Here is a 19,061-nt window from a genome sequence, read left to right on the forward strand (position 1 = left end):
GTTTCCCTAAGATTACAAACACTACTGTGATGAGCGTCTTTAAATATGTATTTGGGGACACCCATGCATGTCCAGTCCCCCGACACAGGTAGAGATGAATGAGAGAGCATTTGGAGAGGCCAGCCTGGCCAGCACCACCCTGACCCAGGCCCTGGGCCTTGTCCCTGCCACTGTGTCAGGGCAGGGCCGGAGAGGGAGTGAGGACAAGACTCCCTGAGGGTATGTGGCCCCATCCCATAATAAGTGTGGCCCAATCAATTTATCCAAGGAAATGAGAAACTCTATCTCCCTTGGAGAGAAGTGAGGAGGGGCTTCCTTCCCCTGCACGCCACCCCTCAGGGTCCTGCTAGGTTCTCACAGCTTCCATTCTGCTACCTCAGGGCCGAACATATTTGTTCCCGCCATCTTCCTAGGACTCCCAAAGTATGTACGTCTTGGGGGATGCCTGGAGTGGGAAACTAGTGAACATAGGTGGAGGGAAGAAAGAAAAAAGGGAAAAGAAACCAGGAGCTGAGATTGTTACAGAGGTTAAGATAAAGAGATCTGTGTGGCTACAGAAGTGAAGGAGGGCAGCACAAAGCTTCAGTGGGCCCTGGAATAGCACTGAACTTCACAGAAACACAAGGTTGTACTGCTCTAGAGAAATAGGACCTGAGTCTTAGACTCTCCAAGTGGAAAGACCGTTGAGCCCCTGCAACTAGAATGCCAGTTCTCAAAGTATCCCTGGGCCACAGGGAACAGAGAACAGATACAGGGTCTTACAAAATGCTTCCAACCATTCCTTTGTAGAAGAAGGTGGAGGGAGGCTATTCTTTTCTGAAATTTGATCCCACTTTTGTATAAAATGTCCTCCCCCCCCCCCCAATAAAGGCACACATAGATAAAAAGCCTCATAGAGCTGGCCTTCTTGTTGACCCTCCATACTAGATTCTTGGTATCCACAACCTACCAAACTTAACTGCTAAGAATTACTCATTCCTTCATAGTAGAGAGGAGGCAGGTTCTTTCCACTTCAGAGATTTCCTGAAGGCTAGGACCAGGGCACCTCTGTACCCTGGAGCCAAGCAGACTCCAGGGTTGACGACTATGGTTGGCATCAGGGGACCTGCATCCCATTCCTGCCTATCAAAATCCTCTTAGTGTCTCAGTTTCTTTACCTGCAAAATGGAAATAATCCATCCCATCTTTGCAGTTAGTGTGAAGTGAAATGAGGTAAGAGATGAAGGATCCAGCATGACCTCTGGCACACAGTAGGTACTGAATAAATGGTGGCTGCTATTGTCTACAGAAGGAGGCCATACCCTCTGCCCTGGGTACTATGTCCTGTACTGCTCAGAGTGCTTGCAATGAAGCCAACCAGGAGGGATGAGTTGCAGAGGATGAATCCTCAGAAAATGTATTTGTAGGTTCTGGTGCTTAGTGCTCTGAGGAGGACAACTATATTGCTTTGAAGTTTTAGTTCAGATCAGATTTGTCAGAAAGCACATCACAGCCTCACTGGGTAAATGGTATTACCCAGGAGCTCAAAGGTGCTCACAGGAACCCGCTGTGGTTTCTGCTCCACGTTAAGGATGGACATAGTAACTCTGCACCTATATTCTCCTCGAATGCATTAAGAAAAATGCCTATTATCAAGCTAGTTCCAGTGTAAAGCTCATGCCTTGTCAAGCAAAGAGCTACAGGCAAAACTATGAGACTCTGGTTTTTGTAGTGTCCCATGTGTGGTCTCCTGGCCAAGTTCCCTGTGGACCAAAGCCTGTTCTACTGATCCCTTCTCTGCAATCGTAGACTCTCTACTGCTTTGAAAAATGGTGGCAATGTAGTCTTTATTGGGATCCCTGGGTGGCGCAGCGGTTTGGCACCTGCCTTTGGCCCAGGGCGCGATCCTGGAGACCCGGGATCGAGTCCCACATCGGGCTCCTGGTGCATGGAGCCTGCTTCTCCCTCCGCCTGTGTCTCTGCCTCTCTCTCTCTCTCTCTCTCTCTGTGACTATCATAAATAAATAAGAAATTAAAAAAAAATTTAAACAAAATGTAGTCTTTATTAACCCTCTTAGCAGGAAAATGCATGTGTTCTTGCAGAAACATTACCATGTCTGATTATGGTGTTTCCCCCAGACTCAGGAGGAGGTGTCACCTTATGTAGTAAGTGCACTGGATTCCTTTATTAGCTTTCTTAAATTGGGGGTAAAAATCTTGATTGCAGACATATCTGGCCTAAAGGTTCCAGGTAAGGGATGTGGGCCTATAAAACATTGTTTCCTACCCTTTAGGTGCCTAAGAATTATCTGGAAAGCTTATAATAGAGATTGCCAGACTCTCCATAGAGTTTCTGATTCGGTAGGTCTGGGGCAGGGCCTACGGTTTCTCATTTACTCCCATGTGATGCTACCAATCCAGGGACTACACTTTCAGTAGCAAGATTCTAGAAGGTTCATTCTGGCACCAGGAATCTATCAGCTGCCTCAGCAGAGTCCTAGGTGGGCCTGATCCCTGCCATGCTCTAATTCGTGTGGGACATACAGTGAGGGCCAGCATCTGAACCAGTGTGTTCCTGCAAGAGGTTCTACTGGGGACAGGTCATAAAGATCTGAGATCTTAGTTGTTACACATGAAAACTTTTCCCAGACTTCACTTTGGATATCCAGTTAACACTGCTTACCCCACTCACAAATGCTTTTGAGAGGTTGCAAAGGGGCTTCTTAGAACAGGAAAGAAAAACTCCTCAATCCAAAGTCAGACATGTTTGACCTGTATCATCTGCTGGTAACAAAAGAAGTTTTTTTTTTTTTTTTTAAATTTTTTTATTTATTTATGATAGTCACACACAGAGAGAGAGAGGCAGAGACACAGGCAGAGGGAGAAGCAGGCTCCATGCACCGGGAGCCCGATGTGGGATTTGATCCCGGTCTCCAGGATCACGCCCTGTGCCAAAGGCAGGCGCCAAACCGCTGCACCACCCAGGGATCCCCAAAAGAAGTTTTTAATATTTGGCTATAAATATTTTAAAAGTGAAAGAGTTCGCACAAAAGCCAAGACTTCTGGATTGCCTTAGGAGGGAAATAAACAATAGAAGACTTCACAATTCTGGGATGCTTGAGTGGCTGAATGGTTGAGTGTCTGCCTTCGGCTCAAGTCATGATCCCGGGGCTCTGGGATAGAGTTCCATCATCAGGCTTCCCGCAGGGAGCCTGCTTCTCCCTCTGCCTATGTCTCTGCCTCTCTCTCTGTGTCTCTCATAAATAAATAAAATCTTTTTTTTAAAGGTCCTTTTTTTAAAATATTTTATTTATTTATGAGAGACAGAGAGAGACAGAGAGAGAGAGAGAGACAGAGAGACAGAGAGAGTGGCAGAGACACAGGCAGAGGGAGAAGCAGGCTCCATGCAGGGAGCCCGACGTGGGACTCGATCCCGGGTCTCCAGGATCACACCCTGGGCTAAAGGCGGCGCTAAACCGCTGAGCCACCCGGGCTGCCCAATAAATAAAATCTTTAAAAAAAAAAAAAAAAAGACCTAACAATTCCGAGAGTACGCTGCCAACTCATTTCTTCAGAAAGTGAAGAATATTCCCCAGTTGATTAAGATACGAAACAAGTGTGTCTGGGTAGCGAGAATTCAACACCCACTGAATTCACACTCACTTGCATGACCTCTCTAGTCTTTTCCACATACGAGTGTGCAACCTCTCCGGTGGAGGTTGATGGTCTTGCTCGATGAGATAAAGGATTAAGCAATTCTAAGGGGCCTTCAAGTCCTGATCTCCTGACTATAAGTCCTGGTCTCCTGATTGCTGGTTGGATTCTTATTCTCCAAGTGTGCCTGGAGCAGAATGAGATAGGAAAAAAAATGCTGGATGGAAGTAAAGAGAGATGGATTCCAGCTGTGCGGGCATCTGGGGAAAGTCCTGAGGCTCTAAATCTCAGTTTTCTTATTTATAAAGTGGGAACATACTTCATAATGATAAATTCTGATCATGCAAATCAAAGCCATTTTAAAACTAGGAAGTGCCAGAAGGGAGCACTGTTAATTAAAAAAAAAAAAAAAAAAAGGGCACCATTAAAAGCAGTATTTAAACACTTGTAATTTTATTTTTAAGTAATCTCAACACCTAACATGGGACTCAAACTTACAACCCTGAGATCAAGAGTCTCATGCTCCCCTTGATGGAATGAGCACTGGGGGTTATATGCAAATGATGAATCACTAAACTCTACCCCGGAAACTAATAATACAGTATATGTTAACTAAACTTAATTTAAATAAAGAATTAAAAAAAAATAGTTTTTGGAACCCAAGCCACTGGGCTATGGACAATCCAACCTTCAAGCTGAGTGAAGTAGCAATAAACTGTCCTGTTGAGCCCTTGCCAAATTACAAATTTACGAGCAAATTAAATGTTATTGCTGAGGGGGGAAAAAAGTCTCATGCTCTACCAACTGAAGCTAGAGCATTATTTTAATTTTTTAATGTCCTTAATGTTAAAATTTTAATATTTTCAATTTTTATTTAAAAATATTGTTTTAAAACTTTATTTAAATCTCAGTTTTGAAAAAAAAACTCAGTTTTCTTGTTTATAAAATGGGGATACATTTCATGATGATAAATTCTTTTTTTTTTTTTTTAGGTTTTATTTATTTATTCATGAGAGACACAGAAAGAGAGGCAGAGACATAGGCAGAGGGAGAAGCAGGCTCCCTGTTGGAAGCCTGATGTGGGACTCGGTCCAGGGACTCCAGGATCATGACCTGAGCTGAGGGCAGATACTCAACCACTGGGCCACCCTGAGGTCCCCATGATGATAAATTCTGATCATGCAAATCAAAGCATTTTAAAACTAAGATGTGCCAGATCAATCTTCAAGACACTAAATGCTGGCTCTTCTCTGAAGAGTTCCCAGCTGTCCCAGCTAAGATGATAACTTCCATCACACTTTGTACTTCACTTTAGTTCATTTTACTATGTGTCACAGGGTACCATAATGGGTTGATTTCATGGGCTAACTGACTGGACCACAAGTGCACAAATATTTGGAGTGCATACATTATTTTGGATCTGTTTATGAGGATTTCTGGATGACACCAGCATGTGAATCTACAGACTGAGTTAAAGCAGACTGCCCTCTCTAATGTGGGTGGGCCACATCCAATCAGTTGAAGACCTGAATAAAACAAGAAGGCTGAATAAGAGGAAACTGCTCCTGCCTGACTGCCTTGAGCTGGGACATCAGTCTTTTTTTTCTTGCCTTGGGGCTTGAAACGAAACATCAGGCCTTCTTGGGTCTCAAGCCTGGTGGTTTTCAGACTAGAACTTATAGCATCAGTTTCCCTGGTTCTCAGGCCTTTGGACTGGAACTACACCATCAATGTGCCAGCAGATCTTGGGACTTCTCAGTTTCTACCATCATGTGGACCAATTCCTTCTAATAAATCTCTTTACACACACACAAACACACACACACACACACACACACACACACACACACCCTATTGCCTATGCTTCTCTAGAGAACGCTAATAGAGAATTTATATCAAGAGTGGAATACACAGCTTTTGGCACCAGGAGTGGGGTGCTGCTGTAACAAATACCTAAAAGTATAAAAGTGACTTTGGAACTGGATAATGAGTACCGGCTGGAGAGTTTTGAGGCACATACCAGAACTATGGATGTTGAAGGTGATTCCAATGAGGACTTAGGAAGAAAAGAGAACTCAAGACAGAGCTTCCATCTTTTTAGAGACTGCATAAATAACTACAAACAGAATCTTAATAAAAATATGGATCTTAAAGGGCACTGAAGAGAGATCTCAAATGGAAATGGGGAACATGTTTTTGGAAACTGGAGGAAAGGTGATCCTTGTCATAAAGTGGCAGGGGATTTAGCTGACTGTGTTCTAGTGTTTTGTGGAAGATAGAGGTTGCAAGCAAAACACTGGAAATTTAAATGAGATTTTTTAAAAAGTAAAGTGTTAGAGAAGTGGCTTGGTTTCTCCTGTCTATAGTGAAATGCAAAAGCAGAGGTAAATTAAAGAAGAGATTATCAAGCAAAAAAGCAGCAGAACTTGAAGGTTTAGAAAATTCTCAGCCTTCCTATATTGTGAAAAAAAATAAAGCTTAGGGCACCTGGATGGCATAGCGGGTTGAGCATTTGACTTGGTTTCGGCTCAGGTTGTGATCTCAGGGTCATGGCATGGAGCCCACATTGGGCTGTGTGCCTCAGCAAGGAGTCTGCTTGAGATTCTCTCTCTCCCTCTGTTCTTCCTCCTACCCTCTCTCAAATCAATCAATCAATCAATCTTTAAAAAAAAAAAGCTTCATCTGAAGAGAATAATATGGGTGTAGCCAAACAACCTTTTGATAAAGAGATCATGGATGCTAACACAGATCTAATCATGTGCCAGCAGAAGCCAGGAACAGGTAAGGGATTATACTGGTGAAATGCTGCCAGCTTGAATGGAAAGGGATGGAGATGCAACAAAATATAAGGAGTGCCGTGGAACTTCTTGGGTTCTAAAGATTGGAAATATGAGTTATTTGGCTGCAAATATGTGCCAATCTTCCAAAAAAAAGAATGAATCAGCCAACGCCCGATTCAGAGATCATCAGCCCCAGGGGGGCAGGCTGGTTGGTTCCTCCTCAGTTTCAAAGGATTGGGCTGCCTCTCTGGTGTCTGTGAGCCAGGATGTCCCAATCTAGTACCTCAGGGGCAAGGTCACCCTGGATGGTTAGGGGTGACAATGCCACCTCAGTGGGTCTGGAGGGCAGAGCATTGAACCAAACAGGCTTATTCTAGAGCCTTAAGATCTAATGGAATTTGTCTTGTAAGTTTTGGGCTTGCCTGGGACCTGTCACCCCTTCCTTCTTCTCTAGTTCTCCCTTTTGGAATGGGAACATCTATCCTGTCTCCCCGCTGTATTTTAGAAGTACATAACGTGTCTGGCTTCACAGGCTCACAGCTAGAGGGGAATTTTGCTCAGGATGAACCCTACCTCCAATCTCACCATACTTGATTTAGATGTGAAGTGAAACTTTGGATCTTGGACTTCAGTTGACACTGAAATGAGTTAAGACTCTGGGGATGTTGAGATGGAATGAATGTATTTTGCATGCTAGAAGGGAATGATTTGGGGAAGCCAATAGCAGAATGTTATGGACCGAATCTCTAATCCCCAAAGTGCACATGTGGAAGCCCTAGTCAGCAAAGTGATGGTACTTGGAGATGAGGTGTTTGAGAGGTAATCAAGGTTAGATGAGATCATGAAGCTGGGATCCTCTTAATGGCATTAGTTCCCTTACAAGAAGAGCTTGTGTTCTCTTTCTCTTCCACATGGGGCCATGGCAAGATAGCAGGCATCTGCAAGCCAGGAAGAGAGCTCTCACCAGAGACCAACTACCTTGACATCTGATTTTAGACTTCCAGCTTCTAGAAGTGTGAGAAATCAATTTCTGTCACTTAAGCTATCCAGAATATGATATTTTGTTATGGCACCAGAGCAGACAGATACATTTTCTTATCTATTTCATCCCAGAATGTGGGTTTATCCTGCCCCCAGCATGGTGCCTGGAGCCAGGACAAGAATCCAATCACCCTGAACCACACTTACTTCCAAATATGAAGACACCTATTTATTCTAACAGCAGTTTCATTTTTCATTCTAACTTTATACACACTGTGCATCCCAACATCAAAGAGCTCTGCATGCAAAGGGCTAAGGCTGTGCCCCAGGAAGGATTTGAAGGACATGAGACCTGCCGAGGCTGGCGCCCTGACGTACCTGTTTCCAGGTGATGCTGTTTATGGGACACTAACGAAGAACTGAATTTCTCCTCATTCAGTCTTCTGAGAACTGATTTGTTATTTTGTCTAAAAGAAATTTCTGGACCTTCCAACATGCCCAGTTTCATACTCATTGGTAAAACACCTTAGAGGCAATGGAATAAAGTGAAGATTACCTGCTATATCGAGTTCTCCCTGGCTTTCTCCCCTGCTTTGCTGGCAGACACAACCCCGAATTAAGGAAAGAAAGACTACGTCCATCCTACCTAGTGGGCAATGGACAAGAAGACAACCTCTGGCTTCCTTACCACTGTTGTCCAGGGCACCTGGGGAATCCTGGTGTAGGTCATTGTTATGTAGATGATGAGGAAGAAGACAGTGAGGACCCAGTAAAATACAGCTACGAACATGACCCAGCCAAACGCAGGGACCCGGAAGTACTCGGTTCCAGCAATCAGTGTCCAGACCAGCAGTCCCAGAACCTGTAAAATGGTAGAGGCGGTGCAAAGGAATGGGAGACACAAGGAGAAAGTAAAGAAGGAAGGGAGAGAGAGAAAAAAATTATGATACAGAGTGTCAATTACAGCTTTTGTTCATATTTACACATACATATGACTTACAAATGCAAAACAGGGCTTGCAAACTCACAAATGCCATGAAGGTACAGTAGATGAATATGGTAGGCTGAGCAGAGACCAGAAAACAAGAAAAACTATGTCTATTGTAAGGGACAGTCTCTATTCAGCCCCAGCTAACTGTTGTGGGCCAAAGTTTTTTTTAAGTAAACTCTACCCCTCAACATGGGGCTCACACTAATGACCCCAAGATTAAGAGTTGTATACTCCACTGATTGGGCCAGCTAGCTCCCCTGTTGTGTGCCACTTTTGCTAGATACTTCCTTTTATTCTTTTTCACCTCAAGAAAACACAGAAAGTCAAGTTTGTACACGATAATCTTGATTTTTAAATGTTAGCACTAGTAATGATTTTTAAAATCCCAGTGGGGGGCAGCCCGGGTGGCTCAGTGGTTTAGCGCCGCCTTCAGCCCAGGGCGTGATCCTGGAGACCCCGGATCGAGTCCCGCATCGGGCTCCCTGTATGGAGCCTGCTTCTCCCTCTGCCTCTCTCTCTCTGTGTCTCTCATGAATAAATAAAATCTTATTTTTTTTTAATAAAATCTTAAATAAAATAAAATACCAACAGAGGACAAAGTACACACATCTGTGGTCGGAATTTGCTCACAGGCTGATACTTGTCAAGGAACAAGACTGTAGGTCCACTTGAAGTGGTCCTTGGATCTGATCTGCTCTCAAGGGATGAATCTCTGAGGATTCCCCACCTGCCACTGCTGCTCCCCACTTCCCCCTGCAGATGACAAACAACATGTGGCCTGAGAGAGCTTTCAAAAAGGAGAACAAGCAAGGGCCCAGGGCAGACACCGGCATTCACCATTTTTAAAATTTATTTATTTATTTATTTATTTATTTATTTATTTATTTATTTATTTAATTTATTTATTTATTATTTTTTTGCATTCACCATTTTAACATAAGTTGTGTATTTATTTCAGCAAGACCCATCCAAGACCCTAGGCTGATAAATAAGACAAAAGCCAAATCAATGTCACCAATTGACTAGAGAAAGATTTCATCAAGGGAAAAGAAACTGATCCAGCTGTAGGCGCCTTTAGTCCTGAACAAAAGAAGGCCAGAGCAAAGTATGCATCTCTCGCATTCCAGCACCTTCCAGGTACCAGGACTTTACTCCTAAATCATGTCAAAATTAGTATCCAAACCACCCCCAGGAGATGCATCAGGGGTCCAAGGCAGGCTTTGGCTACAAGCTGTGGATTGTTGTGTGACTCAGAACAAATGATTTTATTTCTGTTTTAGCTTTCTCTGTGGTATAGGGAATAGAATACTAGAAGAATTTTAATCATGAATCTAGGAAGTTGTTTTTACTCATTTGTTTAACACCTGAGAGCACTAAATACTGCCAAACTTCTTGCTATCAGGCCCCAAGGATGGATGGGGCACACATTGAACAGATCCTACTGTACATAGCTTAAAAGTCTAGTGGGGGCAAATATTCGAATAATTGTAATCTCAAAAAATGCTATGAAGGAAAATGAAGGGTGTGGTATGGGTGTATAATAGAGAGATGTAACCTTGTTGCAGGTATGGGGAGTGTCAGGGAAGGCCATACTGAAGAATACACCAAAGACCCAGTAAGAGCTGGTGAGAAAGACTAGGAGGAAGACAGGATGCACAAAGGTCCAGAGCAGGGAAAGGGCTTTGATGCCTTCTAGAACCTATAAGAAAGTATACTAAGTTAGGACATTGCTGCAAAATGTTGGGAGGTTGGGGTAGGTCAGATTATATGACCCGAGGTAGCCTAAGAATTCTATACCTTCTCTTAAGGGCAGTGACAGAGTTTGAGCAAGACAGTGTGGGACGCCTGGGTGGCTTAGTGGTTGAGCACCTGCCTTTGGCTCAGGGCGTGATCCTGGGGTTCTGGGATCAAGTCCCACATCAGGCTCCCTGCATGGAGCCTGCTTCTCCCTCTGCCTATGTCTCTGCCTCTTTCTGTGTCTCTCATGAATAATAAATAAAATCTTAAAAAAAAAAAAAAGACAGTGATAGGACCAGGTAAGTTTTTAACACTGTCACCAGCTAGACCCCAAGACCTGACCTTTACTACTCACCTACTTATACACACAGACCTTTGTCCCACATTTTTCCTTAAGCTCTTCTTTCTAGCTTATCTCTTAACTCAGGCAAAAGACTTGGTGGGCATAACCTCCCATGATGAAAACTGAAACTACCCCTCAAGCAACAACGACTACCTGGACAAAGAGCTCTGGTGGCCCAGACCCCCCAGATCAGTTTGAACTTAACCCCCACTCACGCCTCTGCAGATAGACTATGGAGCGAACCAGGGAAGGAATGACTGTTACCTTTACCTCATTATTATAATAAATCTCCACCCCATCTCCAATACATAACATACAATGTATGTCTAGGCATGTTTTCTTAAGGGGCATGTGCAGCCTTGTACCCCCTCTATGTGCAATGATGAGGCTCCCCTATCTAAATGCTCATCCTAACCCTAAAAAAAGGAACCCGTTCACTCTTGCTCAGGGAGTCACAGCTTTGGAAATGATTCCCCATGATCTCCTTATTTGCTGCACATAAAATTTCCTTTGTGTGACAACCCCCCTGGTGTGGTTTCCATCCATGTCTCATTAAGGAGTGAACGCATATCAATTTGGTTACCATATCACTCTGGCTGCTTGGGGAGAATAGGCACATGGGGGCGGGTAGAGATGTGTGTGTACGCGGAGCCAAGCTCACAGACTGTCACAATGGTCCCAGTGGGAGAAGATGACATATAGAAGATCAAGATGGTGGCAGCAAATATTGGGAAATGAGGGAATTCCAGACATGCTTCTGAAGTAGTCAGGGCTTGACCATATTGAAGAGGCTAGGATAAAGTGGAAAGATATGCAGTCTCGCGAAAGATGTACAACGTGTATGGTGGGCTATCACTTCTTCACCTGGAACAGTGAAATAGGAAGAAGGTAAGGGGCTGATCTTCACTGCAGTTCCTGAGCTCAGCTTTCAAGCCAGCCAGACACCTGAGGACTGTTGGTTAGGAATTAGGAATGGATGTTTTGGGAACGAGAGTGCAGGCCTCTCTTTATGAAGAAAGACTGTGGGGGGCACCTGGGTGGCTCAGTGGTTGAGCATCTGCCTTTGGCTCAGGGTGTGATCCCAGGGTCCTGGGATCGAGTCCCACATCAGGCTCCCTGCAGGGAGCCTGCTTCTTCTTCTGCCTATGTCTCTGCCTCTCTCTGTGTATCTCTCATGAATAACTAACTAAAATCTTAAAAAAAAAAAAAAAAAAAAAAGAGGGAAGACTGTGAGACCATGAAGCCCTCAGACAGGTTTCCAAGGGACATTTTACACTGCTCACCAGGAGAAGCTCACCTCTCTGCTACGGTTTGGATGCTGTGCTGGGGAGTACAAAACAAGACTAAATGTTGCTATTTCCCATCTTTAGAGTTGAAAGTTGCTGTTCTTTTTATCTATTTGATATTGTATATGAATGCCAAAAAAATGCTTAATGGAGATGTGTTTTTCTGCTGACATTCGTGGCAGCAGAATTTATCAAAAGTGAAGATGTACAAAATGGGATAGATTTCCAGAAAGTGCTAAGCCTCACACTAATGGGGTTTCGGGTCTGAATCCATCATAACTGACAGGTAATCTAGACACATATAAGTGACATGCATTGGATCAGTGGGACTGGTAGTGGAGGTAATCCAGCATGGTGGGGTCAGAAATAACATCACGGGGTTCTTGGTTCAAACTGAAAGGGTCAGAACGACTCTTCGTTGATGATGCACAGAGGAAACATAACTGTGAAGAAGCATGGCATACAGGGTTAGGTTGTCTCCCCGGGGGAATGTAAGAGTCTCCAGCTCAAGCTTGCATCCAGCTAGACAGGCTCAGCTAACAGCTCTTGGTTCTGAATGTGAAAATGTTTTTCACTATTAAAGCAAGCAGGGTCCACTGCCCAGAAATGCTTTGTTTAATGTGCTAGCAGTGGTCATCTTTTACACACAGGGACAATATTGTTCACTGAGCCATCTCTCAAAGAGCAGGAATACCTGACCCATGACCTCACTAGCAAACACAGTTAAAAGAATGCCCCTGTCAAGAAAAGAATTCTACCCAAGCGAATTTCCTAGGTAACAGAAATAAGAAGAAAGCCTTTTGTCTCTCACTATAGCCAATATGATGAAAATCACTCTACAAAAATGTTAGTCATCTCCTGCTGGGTGTGTGTTTAAAACAAACTCTAGATCTTTATTTGCTCAAGACAAACTCTAGATCTATATTTGCTTAGGCTACAAAAGTACTGTTTGTTTTTTTCACTGATGAGAATTTTTTAGGTGAAGACTTTTTTAAGTGGTAAAACTAATACTTAAAAAAAATTTCCAAAGTGATCAATGTAGGTAAAAGCAGTGACAGAAATATATAAGGTATATATAAAATATACAAAGAAATAAAGGAACTAGAGAAAAAGCAACAAATAGACCCCACCCCCAGCAGAAGAAGAGAGTTAATTAAAATTCGAGCAGAACTCAATGATATCGAGACCAAAAGAACTGTGGAACAGATCAACAGAACCAGGAGTTGGTTCTTTGAAAGAATTAATAAGATAGATAAACCATTAGCCAACCTTATTAAAAAGAAGAGAGAGAAGACTCAAATTAATAAAATCATGAATGAGAAAGGGGACATCACTACCAACACCAAGGAAATACAAACGATTTTAAAAACATATTATGAACAGCTGTACGCCAATAAATTAGGAAATCTAGAAGAAATGGACGCATTCCTGGAAAGCCACAAACTACCAAAACTGGAGCAGGAAGAAATAGAAAACCTGAACAGGCCAATAACCAGGGAGGAAATTGAAGCAGTCATCAAAAACCTCCCAAGACACAAGAGTCCAGGGCCAGATGGCTTCCCAGGGGAATTCTATCAAACGTTTAAAGAAGAAATCATACCTATTCTACTAAAGCTGTTTGGAAAGATAGAAAGAGATGGAGTACTTCCAAATTCGTTCTATGAGGCCAGCATCACCTTAATTCCGAAACCAGACAAAGACCCCACCAAAAAGGAGAATTACAGACCAATATCCCTGATGAACATGGATGCAAAAATTCTCAACAAGATACTAGCCAATAGGATCCAACAACACATTAAGAAAATTATTCACCATGACCAAGTAGGATTTATCCCTGGGACACAAGGCTGGTTCAACACTCGTAAAACCATCAATGTGATTCATCATATCAGCAAGAGAAAAACCAAGAACCATATGATACTCTCATTAGATGCAGAGAAAGCATTTGACAAAATACAGCATCCATTCCTGATCAAAACCCTTCAGAGTGTTGGGATAGAGGGAACTTTCCTCGACATCTTAAAAGCCATCTACGAAAAGCCCACAGCAAATATCATTCTCAATGGGGAAGCACTGGGAGCCTTTCCCCTAAGATCAGGAACAAGACAGGGATGTCCACTCTCACCACTGCTGTTCAACATAGTTCTGGAAGTCCTCGCCTCAGCAATCAGACAACAAAAAGACATTAAAGGCATTCAAATTGGCAAAGAAGAAGTCAAACTCTCCCTCTTCGCCGATGACATGATACTCTACATAGAAAACCCAAAAGCCTCCACCCCAAGATTGCTAGAACTCATACAGCAATTTGGTAGCGTGGCAGGATACAAAATCAATGCCCAGAAATCAATGGCATTTCTATACACTAACAATGAGACTGAAGAAAGAGAAATTAAGGAGTCAATCCCATTTACAATTGCACCCAAAAGCATAAGATACCTAGGAATAAACCTAACCAAAGAGGTAAAAGATCTATACCCTAAAAACTATAGAACACTTCTGAAAGAAATTGAGGAAGACACAAAGAGATGGAAAAATATTCCATGCTCATGGATTGGCAGAATTAATATTGTAAAAATGTCAGTGTTACCCAGGGCAATTTATACGTTTAATGCAATCCCTATCAAAATACCATGGACTTTCTTCAGAGAGTTAGAACAAATTATTTTAAGATTTGTGTGGAATCAGAAAAGACCCCGAATAGCCAGGGGAATTTTAAAAAAGAAAACCTTAGCTGGGGGCATCACAATGCCAGATTTCAGGTTGTATTACAAAGCTGTGGTCATCAAGACAGTGTGGTACTGGCACAAAAACAGACACATAGATCAATGGAACAGAATAGAGAACCCAGAAGTGGACCCTGAAATGTACGGCCATCTAATATTCGATAAAGGAGGAAAGACTATCCATTGGAAGAAAGACAGTCTCTTCAATAAATGGTGCTGGGAAAACTGGACATCCACATGCAGAAGAATGAAACTGGACCACTCTCTTTCACCATACACAAAGATAAACTCAAAATGGATGAGAGATCTAAATGTGAGACAAGATTCCATCAAAATCCTAGAGGAGAACACAGGCAACACCCTTTTTGAACTTGGCCACAGTAACTTCTTGCAAGATACATCCACGAAGGCAAAAGAAACAAAAGCAAAAATGAACTATTGGGACTTCATCAAGATAAGAAGCTTTTGCACAGCAAAGGATACAGTCAACAAAACTAAAAGACAACCTACAGAATGGGAGAAGATATTTGTAAATGACATATCAGATAAAGGGCTAGTTTCCAAAATCTATAAAGAACTTATTAAATTCAACACCAAAGAAACAAACAATCCAATCATGAAATGGGCAAAAGACATGAAGAGAAACCTCACAGAGGAAGACATGGACATGGCCAACATGCACATGAGAAAATGCTCTGCATCACTTGCCATCAGGGAAATACAAATCAAAACCACAATGAGATACCACCTCACACCAGTGAGAATGGGGAAAATTAACAAGGCAGGAAACAACAAATGTTGGAGAGGATGCGGAGAAAAGGGAACCCTCTTACACTGTTGGTGGGAATGTGAACTGGTGCAGCCACTCTGGAAAACTGTGTGGAGGTTCCTCAAAGAGTTAAAAATAGACCTGCCCTACGACCCAGCAATTGCACTGTTGGGGATTTACCCCAAAGATTCAGATGCAATGAAACGTCGGGACACCTGCACCCCGATGTTTCTATCAGCAATGGCCACAATAGCCAAACTGTGGAAGGAGCCTCGGTGTCCATCGAAAGATGAATGGATAAAGAAGATGTGGTTTATGTATACAATGGGATATTACTCAGCAATTAGAAACGACAAATACCCACCATTTGCTTCAACGTGGATGGAACTGGAGGGTATTATGCTGAGTGAAATAAGTCAATCGGAGAAGGACAAACAGTGTATGTTCTCATTCATTTGGGGAATATGAATAATAGTGAAAGGGAATATAAAGGAAGGGAAAAGAAATGTTGGGAAATATCAGGAAGGGAGACAGAACATAAAGACTCCTAACTCGGGGAAACGAACTAGGGGTGGTGGAAGGGGAGGAGGGCGGGTGTTGGAGGGGAATGGGTGACGGGCACTGAGGTGGACACTTGACGGGATGAGCACTGGGTGTTTTTCTGTATGTTGGTAAATTAAACACCAATAAAAGTTAATAAAAAAAAAAATAAATAAAAAAAAAAAATAAAATATACAAAGAAGCAACAACCCCCACCCCCATCCACTAGTTATAAATGCTCGAGAGAAACCAATATAAAAATTTTAAATCTACCTTTCTTAACTTCTTTCCTTTGCTTCTATAACTACCACCTGTATATCCTTTTCTTTCTATTGAAAATATGGATCACACTGTACACGGTGCTTATGACTTGCTTCTCTCTGTGAATAATACCACAGGGGACCTTCTTTCATGCTACTAATATATACAAACCTATGGCAACTTTAACAGTTGCCCAGTTTTCTATAATTCATGTAACCAGTTCCCGATTGAGAGAAATTTAAGTTGTCTCCTTTATGTTTGTATAAAAATACCCAGGGAACGTTCTTATATACCTGAATTCCAAGATGGGTTCTGAGAAGTGGAATTTTTAGGCTATTTTTATTTTTATTCTATTTTTATAGGCTATTTTTAAAGATTTTATTTATTTATTCATGAGAGACATAGAGAAAGAGGCAGAGACATAGAGGAAAAAGCAGATTCTCTGCAGGGAGCCCGATGTGGGACTCCATCCCAGGACCCTGGGATCACGGCTTGAATGGAAGGTAGATGCTCAACCACTGAGCCACCGTGGCATCCCTCTAGGCTATTTTGAATGTTAGAGGTACTGCCAAATTACTCATCAAAGGCTTGTACTAATTGTACTAACGCATGCCTTTCCCTTTGACCCTGAGTTCCTATGTCTTAAATGATTTAAAACCCAATTTAAAAAAAAGAGATCTCAGGGCACCTGGCTGGCTCGGTTGGTAGAGCATGTGACTCTTGGGGTGGTGAGTTTGTGCCCCACACTGAGCATAGAGATTACTTAAAAATGAAATCTTAAAAAAAAAAAAAAGGAGAGATCTCATGCTTTACTGAATTATAACATAGAGAAAGTAGAAAGTGTACAAATCTGTGGTGGACAACAACTCAATGAATTTTCATAAACTGAACAAACCTATATAATCACCATCCCAGGAAGAAACAGAACATGACCAGTGAAGCTCCATCTTCACTTCTAGTTACTCCTCCTCTCTTCAAAGGGTAACAATCGTCCTAATTCTTATCGCTCTAGATTAGTGTTGCTTGTTTTTGAACGTCATATACATGGAATGCTCCAGTGTGTACAACTGTGTTTGGTTTCTTTCACTCAGCACGGTGAGATTCAAGCAGGACACTGGATGTCATTCATTCTCCTGGCTACATGGAATCACCTGCCTGGCTTGCTAAATCACAGGTGGATGGGCCCCACTCGCAGAGTTTTTTCAGGAGGTCTCCAAGTTCCCAGGTGGTGCTGATGCTGTTGGTCTAGAGACCATACATTATGAACCATTCATGTATAGTATTCTTTTTGTTTTAGTTCACATTTTCCTGATCAGCAGTGAGGATGATATGGCACCTTTTCAAATGCTTATCAACCACTCATGTTCTTTCCTTATTTATTGATAGGTTTTAAAAGTCACTTTCTTCCTGATTTGCAAAGTTCTAAACAGAAGAGGCATGGTAACCAACTACACATGTGGCAATATGTTCCCTACCCAGGTTTGTTTTTTAGCTGTTTTTTTTTTAACAGTCTTTTGTCATATGGAAGTTTTAAATTTTTATGTAGTTAATTGATCCTCCTTTAAGTCTTCTTCTATTCCTACCTGCTTAGGAAGATCTTCCTCAACCCAGGATATGAAAATACCCTATTTTCTTACAGCTTATATATAGGTTTAGGTCTTTAATCCAACTAGAATTGGATTCCATATATGGGGTGAGGAAAGGCTAATTTTATTTTTTTTCAGCAGATAATCAATTGACCTGTTATCATGTATTGGTGACTTTTCATCTATTGGGTCAGTTTCTGGAATCTTTATTCTATTCTGTCCATCTGTAAGATGGTTGTGCAAGTGCCAGCTTCTGTAGCTTCAGCATATATTTTAGGCTTCTGGCTAAAGATGTCAAATTTAACACATGAGTATAATTTTGCTCTTCCCAAAACCCTTCTAAAATTATCACGAGAATGGGATGAATAGGAAAGGAGATAAAAGCAACACATTTTTAGAAGCTTGGAATACTTACAGATGAGGGATAACTCACTCGGCCACTGTGAGAAAGCTGGAGCTTAACAGAGCTGGTTGACAGGGATAGTAAAGAACCAGACCACATTTGCTGCAAAGTCTGAAAAGACTCAGGTACCTCTGGGGCTGGGACAGGGACTGAGAGAGGACGGGTATATGTGTGTGTCGGGGGTGGTGGTGGTGGTGATGGCTAAGGTAAGGAGGATTTGTGGAAAGCTGTTTGAAAGTAGCCATGTCTTACATCACTTAAAAAGTGGGAAGGTGGTATCTGGCTGGCTCAGTCAGTGGAGCATGTGACTCTTGATCTTGGGGTCATGAATTCGAGACCCAAACTGGGCACAGAGATTATGAAGAAAGGAAGGAAGGAAGCAGGGGAAAAAGAATGAAAGAAAGGAAAAAAGAAAGAAAGAAAGAAAGAAAGAAAGAAAGAAAGAAAGAAAGAAAGAAAGAAAGAGAAAGACAGACAACAGGAAGGGAAGGGAAGAAAAGAGGAAAAGAAAAAAAGAAAAGAAAAGAAGAAAAGAAAAGAAAAGAAAAGAAAAGAAAAGAAAAGAAAAGAAAAGAAAAGAAAAGAAAAAAATAAGCGAAGCCATGTCTTAACCTTCTGCCATACTCTAAACTACTGGGTGACTATTACACTTGTCATTGATCTGCAAGTTTATTCTCCAGGTAAGGAATTCTCAACCTCAGTCCTGTTAACCCAGGGGGTCAACAAAACTTTGTTGTGGAGGGCTGTCCTGTGTAGGATGTTGAGCAGCACCCTGGCCTCTACCTACTAGACACCAGCAGCAAGCTTCCCCTCTCCCTCGTAATGACAATCAAAAATGTCTCCAGAAATTGTCAAGTATCTCCTGGGAGGCAAAATTAACCTTGATTGAGAACCACTCTAAAGAAGGTAAACAAACAAACAAAAATTAGAGGGTCTTGAGATTGAAGGGGGCAGTTGAAGGTTTGAGTATTATGCTGAAAACAAGAGCCTTAAATGACTCTTCAATGTGAAGACTTCCCCATCCTCCC

At 42.2% G+C, this 19,061-nt stretch overlaps 1 protein-coding gene across 1 annotated transcript in view; it reads right to left on the reverse strand.

The window, feature by feature from the left end:
• The window catches only part of CMTM8 (CKLF like MARVEL transmembrane domain containing 8), a 113,680-nt gene that overhangs the window by 4,327 nt on the left and 90,292 nt on the right, over positions 1 to 19,061 (reverse strand). Inside the window, exon 2 of the mRNA XM_041734480.1 lies at positions 8,083 to 8,256. Coding sequence (XP_041590414.1) covers positions 8,083 to 8,256 — 174 coding nt within the window. The remainder of the gene's footprint in view (positions 1 to 8,082; positions 8,257 to 19,061) is intronic.

Source organism: Vulpes lagopus, chromosome 19, assembly GCF_018345385.1.
Source record: "Vulpes lagopus strain Blue_001 chromosome 19, ASM1834538v1, whole genome shotgun sequence".
Lineage (NCBI taxonomy): Eukaryota > Metazoa > Chordata > Mammalia > Carnivora > Canidae > Vulpes > Vulpes lagopus.